The sequence below is a fragment of the Arachis duranensis genome, chromosome 2 (assembly GCF_000817695.3).
Source record: "Arachis duranensis cultivar V14167 chromosome 2, aradu.V14167.gnm2.J7QH, whole genome shotgun sequence".
Lineage (NCBI taxonomy): Eukaryota > Viridiplantae > Streptophyta > Magnoliopsida > Fabales > Fabaceae > Arachis > Arachis duranensis.
In genome coordinates this window covers 89,382,712-89,398,453 of record NC_029773.3, presented here as the reverse complement: position 1 = coordinate 89,398,453, position 15,742 = coordinate 89,382,712, and the positions used below count along the sequence as shown (strand labels likewise).

Below are 15,742 nucleotides of genomic sequence, written 5' to 3'. Positions count from 1 at the left end.
AATATAAAAATTAATTGATATATTTATTATTAATCATACTAAGTATATATTAAAATATAAAATATACATTAAAAATAAATTAAATATAATATATAATTATATATAAATATATAATAACTAATTTTAATATATAAATAACATTTTTTATTTGCTATGAAAATCACAAAAATATATTACTATACATATATATGTTATGACAACTTTCCTCGGATGTAAAAGATTGCGTGCCTTATTTGATGCAAGTGAAAAGGTTCTAATTTTTCACAAGGACAAATTACTACCAATTTCTATGAATTTTTCAATAGAAGGACATGCTTGTTGGGGTCTCTTGTACAATGGAAGAGACCGTTGCTGAAGAGTTGATTTTGTTTCTGGGGCCATAAGAGAGGGTTCTTCAATTCTTGTTAACTATTAGTAGGTGATGAAATTATTGTTATTGGCCCAAGTCACCACACTCATCAATATTCCTTTCTTCCTTTGCATTATTCTTCATCTTTCTTATATTATATCATTAGAGACAACTTTCCTATTTCCCAACAACTATGGTCCTTTTTATGCCATTCACGTGATTAAAGGAATTGAATGTGAGATTTCTGTACGTTTTGAGATGTTATTGCATATGCACGAATGTAATTAATTATTTTCAAGTTTATTTAGGATAAAAATAGATCTTATCAATTTTATTCAGGCTACATTTATTATTTATAGATTTTACTAAGTTTTCTATGAACGTGTTTAAAAATTACAAGTTAAACTTATGGTTACACCAAGCATCTTCATTTTTTTTCCCCTTTTTGTCCTTACATAAATACATAATATGTCGTAGTTTAAGGCCAGACGTGGCCCCATGAACTTTTTTTGGGTTATGCCACCAAGCATTAATAGCTACATATATTTACAACACAAGGCCTAAGGTTTTGAGTTTGGTGAACCACTATTTCATATACGGAAGAAAATATAGGGTAAATCACTTATTTAAAATGTATCTCGTTTAATATTATTTATTTGTATTGAATTGACTTTCGTTACTAATATGAGTTATCCAAATTGTTTCGAAATAGAACGATTTAATAGTAGTTGTTAGTAAATAATCCTAAACTATAAAAACACCAATAGAAAGTCGTTCCAAATTAAAATAATTTAGTAAAAATAAAACATAACTATAAATTATTCCAATATAAAACGATTTACTAGGCCCGCTATAGTAAAGTTTGACATTCCAATATATTCCTCAAAGGCTATTCAAAATTTCAAATAAACAGCTTCATGTCTTGGAAAAGTTTTGGTTGATATTATTTATATATATATATATATATATAGTTTTTTTTTAAATGAATAAGACATTTTACGAATAATACGCTAAGTCTAATGAATTAAAATTAGATTGAATTCTAATTAAAAAAAAATATTCTCTACATTATGTGCTCCTTATTACTTTAAAGTTTAAAGACTACCAATAGTTTTGCAATGGTGATGTGAAAATTAAACCAATACGTTAAATACCGCAGTAATAGATTAGAGGATAATGGTGTCTTCTTTTAAAATATAAATAAATTATAAAATATATGCCACTAACTCAATATTAAATTAAGTGTCTAACAAATGAGAAAATTAATGAGTATGTTAGAATTTGTGGTCAACATAAATATATTAGGAAAAATGAATAATGGGTTCCTGATTTGCATTCTCACCCCCACAAATAGCGTTTAAGAAATATATCTGAGCCTTATAGCGGGACTAAAAAATCGTTCTATCTAAGAATGATTTACAATTATGTTTCAATTTTACATTTTTACTAAATAATTTTAATTTGGAACAATTTATTGTTGGTGTTTCTATTCTTCTCTCCTAGTAAATCATTTTCGGTTAAAATGACTAACTAGTAGTTATTACTTATTACTAAATCGTTCTAGTTTAGAACAATTTATATACGCTATATTAGTAATTAAAGTCAATTCAGAATAGACAATTTAAAAATATTGAACGAGGTTCATTTTAAATGGGCGATTTACCATAAATCACGACATACAAAAAAAAATCTAACGCCATTATTAAATACTATCATATATTGTCTACAGTAAAATTGTGTTTACTATGCAGATTAATATTCATCACCATGTGAATTAATATTGGATAAGCATATGTGTGTAGGGACGCACACAATTGGAATAGCCCATTGCAACTTGGTTAGTAGGAGGCTAAGTAATACTCAATTTGGCCTTTGAATTTTGAGGTCAAATTTAAATTGATCCTAAAATTATAATTGACTCAATTTAAACCTTAAATTTTACAATAGTAACTTGCGTTAACTCTTGATTTCAGTAAATGTTAACCTGCCAAGATTTAGGCTCCTCCGCTTAAATTTTATGTGATTGAGAACTACTAAATCTCCTAAAAGCTTAGGAGGCAGCAGTCACACTTTCAAGAATTAATGCTAGTTATGGTAATAAATTTTGGGATCCAATTTGAATTCACTAAAATTTTAAGGGTTAAATTGAGTACGACATTCTGAACTTAAATTTTAGTGGCCAAATTGAATATTTACTCGTAGGAGGCTTTATAACTTCACCGGAAGGGGTGATCAAGACCCTAATTTGAACCCTACTTATGCTGAATTCTTGAAGACAAAATGCAAGTTTCTCGGTAACAGAGCCACAAATGTGGAGATGGATCCTAGTAGCTCTACCAAATTTGGTAGTCACTATTATCCTATTCTTCTTCAGAACAAGGGTTTCTTCATATCAGATGCTACACTTTTAACAAATAAGGATGCAGTAAATATTGCTAAAGAAATGGTTAATCAAAAAAGGTTCTTCAGAAAGTTTGCAAAACCAATGAAGAATTTAGGAGGCATTCAGGTCCTCACAGGAAACTCTGGGAAGATTAGGGTCAAGTGCTCAATGGTCAACTCCAAATTAATTAGATATTCACTCTATTTGTGTCTTATTTTCATTTGTTTATTTGCTCTGTTGATACCAATTATTGCAGCTTACATTTGATAATATCACACTCTGTATATAACTGAAATGAAACTGTCTATCCTCTATTAAAATTCTATCAAGAGAAACCACTCTTTTGGAGCAAAGCTGTATCAAAGATAACATAAAGTAAATCAGGCAGTTCTTGAAACTTTATCAAATTATTGTAATAGGGCAGAGGCAGATTATAAAGGTAATATCTTAAACTAAATTGAATCCAGCATCACTATGGTTTCAGACTCAGGCGCACTGTAAGTTAACTTGATACTATTTAATATCAATGAAGCATAAAGTTGAAATATAATGCCAAAGAATACAAAATTTCAGAGTATTACATATTTCTAGACAGAATGGGTATGCTGCACTACTACACATCTCAAGACAGAAAATTGCACAACCAGCAATCCAATATTCACTACTTTAGTGTATATGACAAGGCTCTAGGTTATACAAAATTAGGATGTCATGTTTGTATAAGCTACCAGATAGCTAGCTTCTGCAAGCACAAACATGAATATGATGAAGCTAATGATTCAGCTATGCAGTGTATTATGTTACTAACCACATGATTTCTTCCAAAATTCCCATAGTTTCTAAATGAAATAATATAAATCCTTATACCCTTAAATATAACAAGGGATACTGTAAAAGTTTCCTGGGGGCTTTAACAGCATATCATTGCCAACAAAATTTCTCATCAAACTAAACCGAATACACTCTATAGTGAGAAAAAAATGACACAAAATAAGTGAGAAAAACCACCTCATACATAAATGAAAGAAGGCCAAAATTATCTCCTTCCTGCAATCTTCAACAAAGGAGATATTATACCCTGAATCTCTTGCAATGACTGCTGAATCTTTATCTCCTCCTCTATAGACCGTTTGAGATTTTGGATATGAGCCTTGAGAGCTTCAGAGCCTCTAATTTCATCGACTCTCATTTTGAGAACCTTCCTTGCCAACCCCATCAACAAGCCGGAATATCTAGGCACAGTGCAATACTTCCTCAAGAACACCAGCAACAACTCCAGCTTCTCTGCATCCAAATTCGAAACGCACACCATTAGCTTCTTCCTTGAAACTAGTTCCTCCATCACAGCCAAAACATTCCCGGGATTTTTCCCCTCCAATACTGAAACCAGAGCTTCCCCATGCCTAAAGTTCTTCAAAAGTTTATCGTGCTCGCCAAGCTTCTCCTTCTTCGGCCTCATAATCAAGTAATCGCCTTCGGAGGGTTTCTCACCTTGCCCCCTCTGAAAGTACCTAAAATGGGAGGGCCGGAAAACCTTCTTCTGAGTGTGCTCCAAAGGCCTAATCCTCCAAAACAAGCTCTTTTCACTAACCCTGCCTTCGATTTCCTCTTCCTTAATCTTCCTCTTCCCAACATATATGATCCCATTAGAGGTTCCAATAACCCTAGTTTTACAATCTGGTGAATAAGCAACAGATAAAAGTGGCGCAGGGAACCTCATTGAATGTGTAACCTTCATTGATGAATAATCAAACACTTTCATGTACCCATCTAACCCAACACTCAAAACCCTAAATTGATTCAATTCCTCATCAGAACCACTTCCAATTCTTCCAATACATAACGAAGTAACCGTTTTGTTGTGTCCTTCCATGGAACACACGAGCTTCCCACCGGAGATCAAGTCCCAAAATTTCACCGAATTCCCACCTGCGGTGGCAACCATCCCTCCCGCCGGCAAGAACACAACATCCTCCACCGGATTTCCATGATTCACCTCAATCGCCGGTTTCGAATCCCCAACCCTAACATCCCAAAGCTTCACCGTGTGATCATAGGAACCGGTGATAAAAGTATCGGCGTCCACCGGAGAGGAATCTCCACAGCGGACGTAATCCCGGTGGCCGCGTAGCTCCATCACCGGGGAATCACCAGCGGCGACGTCCCACACCTTCACAAGTGCATCATCGCCGGCGGAGATAACTCGGAGACGTTGGAGTTTCGGATAGTGAACAAACCTGACCGGGCGTACGTGCGACCTGAGGCGGCGGAGGGCGGAGCGTGCGGCGGCAGATCCCCCGCCGACGTCAAAGACCTGGACGAGGCCGGAGAGGTCGCCGGCGGCTAGGAGGCGGCCGTCGGATCGAAACGAAAGGGAGCTGACGACGTCCTTGAAGGAGGTGATGGTGGTGGTTGGAGAATCGAGGGGGTCGTTTTGGGGTTTGTAGATTGATACGGTGGCGGAGTGTGCAGCCGCGAAGGGGTGAGGAGAGGAAGGGGAGAAGGTGAGGGAAGGGACCGAGATGAGGTTTTGAATCTGAGTGTTCTTGAAGGAGGACCAGTACTTTGATTCTGGGGTTTGATTTTGGGTTCTGGGTTTGGGTTTTTGTTTAGGCTTGACGGGGAAGATTTTCGGTTGGGAAGAATGTAGTGGTTCCGCCATTGACGATGGAGCTTCGAAGCAGAGAGAGAAAGTGGAAGTGGAAGTGAAAGTGAAAGAGGTTTAGGGTTTAAGGGAAGTTGGGAACCAACAATGATATTCATCTATGCTGTCTTGTGTTTATATTAGGGTTGGAGTGTTACGGCGTCGTTTTTGCTAAAACAACTAAAATGAAAGAAAAACATACCAAAATTAAAATCCCTGTTTTTAGAGAAAAAAAAAAGGCTAACAAATACATGTTAAACTTAATATTAACAAAAGGACTTTATATTTTTATTTTAATAAATACATAATAAATAATAAATTTATTAAGAATTTTACATATTTTTTGAAAAAAAAATTTCAATTATTAACTTAATATTAATCACTTACATTCCTCTCATTAGAGTATTAAACCATTGGTAGTGATCATAGCTTCAGGTCTAATTCGATTATTTCCTAATAATTGTTGTACTTCACAAAGTTACCATAATTTATTGAAAAAAGGGATGCACATCAACTCATTCATCTGGCATAATCAAATTATCAGGAAAGAAACATGGAAGTTGTGATGACACTATAGGGAAATAAATCAAGAAATGCAAAACTTACGAGAGCCTTGAACAAAATCAAAATGTTATAAACATTTTATATAAAAGAAGAATTATATATTCCTTGACATTTTTTATGATACAATATACACGCTGAGCAACTATATTCCCTCCCTAAGTCACATCCTAAGTTGAGGGTGGTAGAAGATTAGTTACTAACATCTCTTCCACTTTATACATGTCACATTCCTTACAAATTCAACACCTCCATAAAAAGATAAATTAAATCACCCATTTCACTAATTTGCTATCACAAAACTCTCCAACCTCTCTCAAAGCTATTTGTACACTGAAAACAAGAACTTCCTTACTTGCTGCAACTATTTCAGAAACAGTACAAAATATGTCTTTGTTCTTTCAACATTGGCGGATACAAAGAACCAACATTAGGGGGTGGCTAGCCTCAAATTCTGCTGAACTCCATGTCATGAACTATACATCATATGTATGCTAGCGAGCCGCGGTCAAGGTCTGGCTGTGGTCGACCACGTGTTGGAGTTGGTGGCCTCTGAATATTAAGTTCCTATTGTAACAAGAACAAAAAGAAGATAAACATTTAGAGACTTGATTTGAAACGTTTAAATATCATATGGATTTTGTTTTCAAACTTTCATACAATATATAATATAAAGACTTCGATACAAAATATAGAGACCTAATTGAAAATTGAGTGAATCTAAAAAATACTCCAAAGTAATTTAACCTTAAACAAACACGGTACACGAAAGCATGAAACTGCATTAAGGTCCTCACCTGCATCCATGTTTCATCCATGACACGCTCAGGAGATGTCTCTGGAGACTGAAGGGGTGGCGGTAGGGGGTGGATCAATTTTGGAACCACTACCAAGCCCCGGCCAACGACCAGTATGGCACCAGCATTGTTTGCCGTTCCTAAACAACACGTGCAGTGTGAGACTCAAATGCAAATACGAACAAAGGAGAGAACTGGTGGGGAATTACACTTACCACAATAGTTAGTTGCAGAAAAAAGCGTAATCAATTGTCCCTGTGCAAATCGTTCAAAGCCATCCATCACGCATTCATGAGCCCTTATAATTAGCTGTAGTTTGTTTTTCTTGCAGAACTCAGTTACACGGTCAGGCTGCACAAAATAAATATTCACCGGGTCAGTTGTGCCTTGTCGTTGATCAAACATGGAGACTTGTCTGTGGTTAACTAATATTCAATAACCAACTGCACATATAGTACGAAAGGTCTATGTTTCCAATGCATGATGAACAGCTACGTACCCCAAAAGTGACAAGGCCTGGTCCTCTGGCATTTGGTCTCAAACCCTCTACGCTATCATTTTCTGTAGGATCGGACCTACAAACATGTAAATGTTATAAAACAGGAATGAAAACACTTAAAAACTGTAAAAACCGCATGTTCAACCCAGCAAAACGAGAGAGAAGGAAAGCATACCACAGAAGGTCCATCAAAATAATAGATCCTGCATCCATTGTTATGGGCCTTTCAAGCTTCTCTATCTGTTCTACAGAATTGATAGACCTTCCAATGCCACCATGCATACAGATAATTTTCTTTTCAATAAGAGCTGCAAGTGGAAGATAGTTGAAAAGTTGATTGAACCTCGTCCATGCCCAGATTCCATCATTTTCCCCCTATAGGAACACTAGTTAGTTGTAGAATAATAGAATGTAGAGTTAAATCGAATTATCGAATCTATGCACATTCCATCCGTACCATCCTTTCAATACACTCAATACGAAAACCAAATAGTGCATTTATGTCAGCAGCTTCATGGTTACCACGTATCAGGTGAACATTCTCAGGATACTCAATCTGCAGAATCACAAGGGAAGTACATGATCGGTTATAAAGATAAAAACAAAAATAATAATTAAAATACAACTACATATACACATACACACATTAATATAATTGAAGTAGCTTACCTTAAGCGCAAGCAGCAAGGTAATGGTTTCCAAGCTGTGCTGTCCTCTATCAACATAATCTCCCAAAAACAGGTAGTCAATATACCTGAAACATTATGAGTACCAAATTAAAAATAATAAATAAATGAATCATATGAAGCATATAGCAAGAGAACAATGTCGCCAATAAGTTCTAATTGAACCATTACCAAGAGTGAATGTGTTATTTACTTATAGCACCAGAGAGAACAGATGAACTTTGCTATCAAAGGAAATGTCACATAATTAACTTAAGGTGACTACTTATACAAAGATATCTTCATGTGAAGATGATAGCTAAAAATTATTAGTTTTGATATGTTAGACTAAACTGCTTAACATAACATATGTCAATCTCTTAGCTAAAAAATCGTCCCATGAAGATAGCCACCTTAATTTATTTACCCCAAATCGTCAATTCAATATTGTAATTCTCCACATAACAGGTCACCTCAGATTATAGCTAATGGACATATTTCAAGTAAATCCTGATAAACCAAATTCATAGTATATGCCTCCAAAAACTGAATGTTAATGCTTAATATACAGCTCAGACAATTTCGCATATTACATAACAGAACCCTGTATTACTAAGGGCTATGTTGTAGGTATACACTAGAGATCATGCATAGGAAGTTGTGGGTATTTTTGGAAGTAAATTACTGCTATATGAGGGAGCCATGAGGAATGGGATACACACAATTTCAAAAGGAATTAGGAGGGTAAAGGTCCCCTTTATGTCCAGGCCAGTTCCTTTATTTACAATATCCATACTTGTATTATATATGGCCACATTAATATATATCAGTTTCAGTTTCATTTTTTTTTAAATATTATCAGGTTCACATCACTGCATTATGCTCTTGAATGCCTAGAAACAGTGTTTTTCCAATTAATGCATGAGGGGATCACTAAAACCATTGGAAAATCACCAGAAGAGACATGATCTGATTGATAACCAATCTATACATAAGCAGTTTTGACACAAAAACACCGCTAATCTACCAATGAATAAATAGCATACGTACGTGATGTCTCCCGCAGTTGAAGGAAATCCATATTCATCAAATAGTCGCATCAAATCACCAAACTGACCATGAAGATCACCAAATACTTTGATAGGAGCTTTTAACTGAAGAACAGTTGGTTCTTGCATAAATATTTGCTCGGCAGCATAGCATAATTCACCGACTTCATAAGAATCCAAGAAGAATCGTCTGTTTGCAGGTGCTTTCCAGTTGCGTGGCCTAAGCAAATTCGAAATTATCTGGCAGGAAAGAAATGATAATAAGTTATTGATTTAAACGTTTAGTGCAGTGACATGATAATTAAAAAGGTAGATATAAATATTGCAAAGCCAGTAACAAAAAGGAAACAAAAACATGCATCAAATAACACTTGCCTTTTTATGTAATCCCTGAGGGGATTTCTGCCTAGTGAATTTTTTGGTAGGATATGGAGTATCATTATTTACAGGAACCATGCGTCTGCTTTCATTTTCAAATTGATCCAGCGATAGTTGTCTCACCATTCCACCTAGGTTACCTACGGCCTCTTTAGCAACTACAACCTGTAATGAAATATATATGATTTTGCAGTCTTGAGAGGAATAATTGAGTTATAAACAAAGATCCAAAGCACATACAGCGACTATTTGATGCCTGCACAGCTTGCCAGACTGCATTCGCTACCTCAGCTTCTGCAGCTGATGCTTCCCTAAGTTTCTCCATGGAGTTTCTATCCATTCTGGTAATAATTAAATACATCAGTTATAAAATTGAAATATCATAAGCATGAGGTAGACATGTTAAGCTTGCAATAACAGGAAAAGTTATATACCCTAAGCCACCAGATGAGGGAACATCTGGCCCAGAATCTGAACTTGGTGTTGTTACGCTATAATTTACATTAGACTGGCCGAATTTGGGGCTTGAAATAGGTGAAGTTCTCTCAGATGTTAACACAGGAGAATTAGTGTCAGATTGAAAGGGTGAATTTTCTGCCACTAATAAATCATCTAGTAGTGAATCTGCAGAAAATAACATGGTTATATTAGAACATCATAACCAATATAACAAATTTTGTAATTTCTAAGACAATCAACTTATTGGGGGGAAAATCATAAGATTACTTAGGGCAAACGACAATGACCATTTCTCAATGAATCACTGTAAGATCTTAACTAGTTCTGAGTAGGACTTTCGATCTTTTTTGCCAAGAGGGTATTCAAGACTAGAGCTCTACACAACTGCCAATTATCCTTAAAGGGACAATGATTCACCTTTATCCCATACATATACTAGATTATAGAATAGAAGCAAGGAGGAGTTGAGCTGCAACGCTATGACCCCGAGGGACGGGCATTCAACATATATCGGGGCCTCCCTTCTCGAATCTGGACACCACTCTTTGTTTTTTTTTTTCCCCTTCTTCTATTAATTAAGTATACAGACTTCTATCAAATGATCATTGTTTATTTAAGTCATTTAAATTTAGACCGGAAGAACTAAACAGCATATTAAGAGGGTAGATTTTCTTTATTGTGAAAAAGGTGGAAATCAATTCATGTTATCCTGACTGTTCCTCTAATAACCCAAGTGAATATGCCACGTTTAGTTTTCAACTTTGAATTGTGTAACATGAGTACTCACCTCCTCTAAGACCACCATAGATGTATATACGAACACCAACGGCCGCTGCTGCATGGCGACAACGACGCAAAAGATCCAAAGGAGGGTCATAATCATGACCTTTGTTTGGGCGTGACGAGGCCACAATGCCATTTCTATCCAACCAAACCCCAGCCGCTGTGTCGAGTACTGTCAAAACAAGTAAAGGAAGATTAAATATTAATGTGAATTGGCTAAAAAAGCATTTGAAGGAAGAAAAATGAAACAAAAAATATTGATAATAACATAGAAATACAGATTACCTGCAATGGCTGCTTCACCTTCTACAGCCCGTCCACCTTTGAGAACGCCTCCTGTAACGTGCAATCGTGCACCAACAAAAACCTAGAATGCAATGCCACAACCCATTAACAAAATGCTTTAAATGGAATGAATAAATTGGTTAACATAATCAACATTTGACACGATTATAAAATAAAATCGTCATACCAGTTCTAAGCCATTGACCATATGTTCATAAAACACCTAAAAGACATCTAGAAATAGCATGGAATCTGGCATTAACTAGGAGAGAAATCCACTTAAAATATTTCTAGAACTTCGCAATGGCCCCTCTTCATTAATTATGAGAGTGCGGATTACTTCAAGATATAGATATAAAACTAATTAAAACATTATCGGGATCATAAATGTTTCATGCACATTAATGTTAGCTATTAGATATAGATAAAGCTTGATTGCATTTAAGAAGGAAATCTCTTTCTCGGTGAAAGTGAGACCCACAATCTACTGAAGTTCCTTTTAGCCATTAGATCAAGATTTTAGTAAGGTCAATGCATTACTGACTGCTCGCACGTGCATAAATAAGAACATATATGGTCATAATTAATGTGTCAAATAACTTCATTATTTAAAAATAACAATGTTAAAGGCATCCCCATGATGACAAAAATCATTTTTCCCCATTACAGGAATATCTCACTTACCGCAGCATGTTGATACCTTGGTGAAGGGGAAACTCCAGGTGCGAGTGTCCATTCCCACTGGCCGTTCCTATGCATGAGCAGTCCATATGCATCTGCTAGTGGCTGCTCACATAAATACAATAAATGTATTCATATTTCACCGAATAATACTCAAGTAAGAGATTCATGAAGAAAACAATTTTACAAAGAGGCGTATCATTTTGCTCCCATAGAATCACTTATAACCTACTTGAGCACAGATTAGCACACACAGCTTCCTAAAAGCGACAAGAAACAATAACAAGATGAAAACGGCAACACAGATCATACCGCCCCAGAAGAGTCTCTTCCACCACAAAGCAAAAACATTCCATCTGAACGAGCACTAGCAGTAGCATACCTATAGATTGAGGTAGACAAATTTAAAACTGACATGCCTTCATATACGTTGAGAAATAGAGAGTCAAAAAAGTATTAGACATGCTTACATTCTAGCAGAAGGTCTATCACCTTCTGGGTTCAGTTTCTGCCACATGTAAGGTTTTTGTGCCGTATCCAAAGCCCAAGCATCAGAAACAACTCTTTTCCCTATCGCATGGTTAAAAAAACAGAGAAACTATTTATTATATATTACATGACAATATCTGCCAACATAATTATTAAGAATGGAATGTAAACCAAAATCAAAACAATGCTTCAGTATCTCCCAAATTGTGATAAACCCGGAACCAACATGTACTCCCCATATGCATGGCATTCTAATTTGATATTATTATTCATGTTTCACTTCATCATTTTGCCTACTCAATGGTTTCAAGTAGAAAACTATTAATGCCTATCTTATTGAAAGTTTAAACCTCAATTATAAAAAGAAAATGAAGACAAAAAAGTTTAGCTACAAAATGGTGCCAAGCTTCCCTCACCATCATTTCCGCTGACAGTAACAAGATATCTCTGAGCAACCAAATCCATTACATGGCCATAGCGAGGCCCAGGTCCTTGCCCTTGTACAACAACTCTGCATTCAAGAATATCATAATTTTGCCAAGATCCCTAGAGCAACAGCAAAAAGGATAAAAGTTTGTTTGATATCAACAAAGCTCACCTGTGCCATTTGAATTTATCATTGGTCATGTCAAGCACATAGAGATCATCAGTAGAATGCCCAGCAGGCCCTATGCCACCCTATACAAAACAAATAATAAATAAATAATCAAACAGATCATTTCAACACTAAAACTCCATCAGAACCAAAACCAGTAACCACAGAAGCAACATCATTCGCACAATTACCTGAAAAACAACCATAGTACCAACGGCGGCAGCAGCATGAGCTGCCCGAGGGGATGGAGGCTCTCCGGCAGGTTTAAGACTGAAACACTCAAAACAACAACAAAAGCGGCAAAAGATCATAACTTGAGCTTCAATTCAACTACCCAATATACTCAATTACTCATACACCCAAAATAAAAAGCCCTCAAATTATCCAAAACTTTAAACTTTTCAATAATTCAGAAAATAGGGTATTCAATTCATTCAACTCACCTACTCCATTTTCTCGTTAGAACATCATACGAATGAACCGAATTGGTAACTCCAGCTAACCCTGCAAATAAGAAATTCAAAAACACCCAAAATTAACCAAATTGAGCACCTCCTAGCTCAACGAATTAACTCAAATGAGGAAGCTTGTTACTGATTCCGGGAGCTGAGGAAGATCCTCCCTCGATGGCGGTGGCGCCACCGAAAAGGATGAGCCTTGGTCCGTGAGATTTGGTGGCGGCGACGGCGGTGAGTGTGTGGCCGCATCGTGGCCCCGGCGCGTCTTCATCAGTGTCCCAAAACGTCTCTAATGGCCGATACGTAGGAGCAGGGTAGAGCCACGGTTTCGAACCCATCACAATTCCAAACAATTTTGAACGAAAATCCTCCGATTTACAACAAAGAAATGAAGAACAAAAACCCTAATTGGGCATTGACGGTGGCAAACACGGTGGCGCCGCCGATTACGGAGGGGGCCCGGACCAGCTCCGGACCCAATCAAAAACCTATATTGGGTCTCTCTTTTTCTTCGTTTTTTCTTTATTTTTTTCTTAAAAAATCATTCTTTTTATTTTTAATTTAATAGATCATTGGGGAAAAATGGAAATGGCGTTGGGAAGTTAAATAGGGAAGTGTTTGAAGTTAGAAACTTAGAATTCAGAGAAAAAAAAAGAAGGAAGAGGAGAAAGCTTTATGTGTGTGTCAGTGTATTTTAGGATTGAGATTTGAGAGTCTCAATTTCTTTTTGGGTACCAAGTGGTTTCCATTAAAGCATTGCATGAAAATTGGATATTTTTCTTTTTAAGATTGTAAGTTTTTATGCACTCTAATGAATTTTTGATATTTTCTATGAGAAATATAAGAAGTTTCATTATGGATAATTACATAAGTGAAATCATGTTTACATGCTAAAAGAAAAACATTGCAAAATAACTTCCTAAATATAAAAGAGGTGAAAATTATATATTTTTATATTGTTGTCTAGAAATGGAATAATATATAGCATTAAGATATTGTCTCCATTCAAAAGAATTCAAATGTTGACAAAGTTATGAGTTTGCCCAAAGAATTGAGAATACAATATGAACTTAATGAAGATATCATAAGAGGAGGTCAAAAGTGTTTGTTTTTTCACTTGTGGTTTGATAGATCTAGTCAAAAGCAATAGCCTTAGGTTGGGAAAGTTTGCCTTTGATCAAAGGCAACAGTTTGGACAGGTTTAGGCAACATTTTTTAATTGCTTCAAACAAAAAGTGTTGCAATACATCAAGTATTGCCATTTGCTAAATAATTTATCTTACAATTATATTTTAAGAGGTTAACTACCAATTTAATATTCAAAAAATTCAGTCATTGACGAAAAGTTTTTGAAAGATGTTATCAATAAAACAGTTTTTAAATAATTTAAAAATACGATAAAAAAATAATAAATATTATATTTGTTATAAATAACAAAAAAACTTTCATATTTGATAAACAGTCTCAAATTACTTTGTTTATAAATTTGATATATTTATTTATAAATTAAGTTATGAATGTAGAAAAATTATGAAATGAAAAAAAAAAATAAAATAGAGGGGATAAAAGAGGAAAGGGTAACATTGCACATACATTGTGTCACTTTGCTGTTGCATTCACATATAGACATTTTATTTTAGAAGTTAAATTTTCATTGAACCAAATTTAATGAATAATTTGAATAAAAGTAAACAATTGAATAATTTAATTAGACTCCAATGTGGTTGTGAATCGCGTGAGATGATGCCACTTTTCCATGCTAGCAAGCACACATCACATGCATGATGCATCAACCCTAATTATTGTTGCCATTTCCATTTGCATGCACTTCTAATTGTCCCCACGTTATTTTTTGTTTTTGTTGGAATATTAATTTATATAACTTTTTAACTAAATAATTAACCACTAGAATAATCAAACTTATAATAATAATAGACCAATAATCAAATTTGTTTATAATAATTTGATAAAGGATTTATGATATGTTAATATGTATTTATATATAATTTTTTGTGTATATCTAACATATATAATTATTAAAATTTTATAAATAAAATTATTTTTTTAAAGTCAATTTTTGTGTATCTATGGTTCGAACTAGAATTCATCAGTTAATGAAAAAGAATATTTTTTTATCTAAAGAACAAATTCTAAAATGACAACTTCTACGACTAAACATGTATTTGTTTGGATGAATCAAGTATTTTAATGGAAAAATACATTAAATTTTAATTATTTAAGTTTAAATGCAACTAATTTGTGCAAAAATGTTGAAATGGTATTGCTCTTTGGGCTCGGTTCACTTGATTGGTATCAATATCATTCTTTTTATCTGAAAGAACAATTTGAAGTCTAAGATACTTTAATATTATGCTCACTTATTGTCTTTTAGCTAATATTTACAATATATAATTTTTTTATAAACATTACAAATTAAACAAAAATTTAATTTTGATACACTGTCAGTTGTTAGTGTAAAATCATTTTTCACATGCATCTAATCACATAATATTTCATCAATAAAAATAAATATTTTTTACATTGACCGTATGAATGATCATCCAAACAGTTATAATTATACGACTGTGTGTTCAGGGATAGATCTACATGTACTGCAGAGGGGACATTTGCCCCCACAAAATTTTTAAAAAAATAATAATACTTATA

The 15,742-nt window shown here is 34.7% G+C and overlaps 3 protein-coding genes across 3 annotated transcripts in view; all 3 read right to left on the bottom strand.

The window, feature by feature from the left end:
- LOC127744778 (protein WHAT'S THIS FACTOR 1 homolog, chloroplastic) overlaps positions 1-15,742 on the bottom strand; it is a gene marked incomplete at its 3' end in the record, with an annotated part of 80,851 nt that overhangs the window by 41,238 nt on the left and 23,871 nt on the right.
- Positions 3,312-5,480, bottom strand: LOC107475883 (protein SLOW WALKER 1). The gene has a single exon (XM_016095554.3). The coding sequence runs from the start codon at positions 5,392-5,394 to the stop codon at positions 3,769-3,771; it is 1,626 nt and encodes a 541-aa protein (XP_015951040.1). The 5' UTR covers positions 5,395-5,480; the 3' UTR covers positions 3,312-3,768.
- Positions 5,990-13,833, bottom strand: LOC107475884 (serine/threonine-protein phosphatase BSL1). The gene is given in 21 exon segments (XM_016095555.3): positions 5,990-6,504; positions 6,735-6,874; positions 6,950-7,085; positions 7,234-7,309; positions 7,409-7,608; positions 7,691-7,789; positions 7,903-7,987; positions 8,949-9,187; positions 9,323-9,530; positions 9,532-9,666; positions 9,760-9,949; positions 10,572-10,739; positions 10,853-10,934; positions 11,537-11,638; positions 11,846-11,915; positions 12,004-12,103; positions 12,439-12,533; positions 12,621-12,700; positions 12,809-12,887; positions 13,061-13,121; positions 13,212-13,833. Coding segments are annotated over 21 exon segments (2,631 nt in total). The 5' UTR covers positions 13,414-13,833; the 3' UTR covers positions 5,990-6,420.

Coding starts and splice junctions, on each gene's coding strand:
- LOC107475883 (XM_016095554.3), bottom strand. CDS start 5,394: ATGGCGGAACCACTACATTCTTCCCAACCGAAAATCTTCCCCGTCAAG.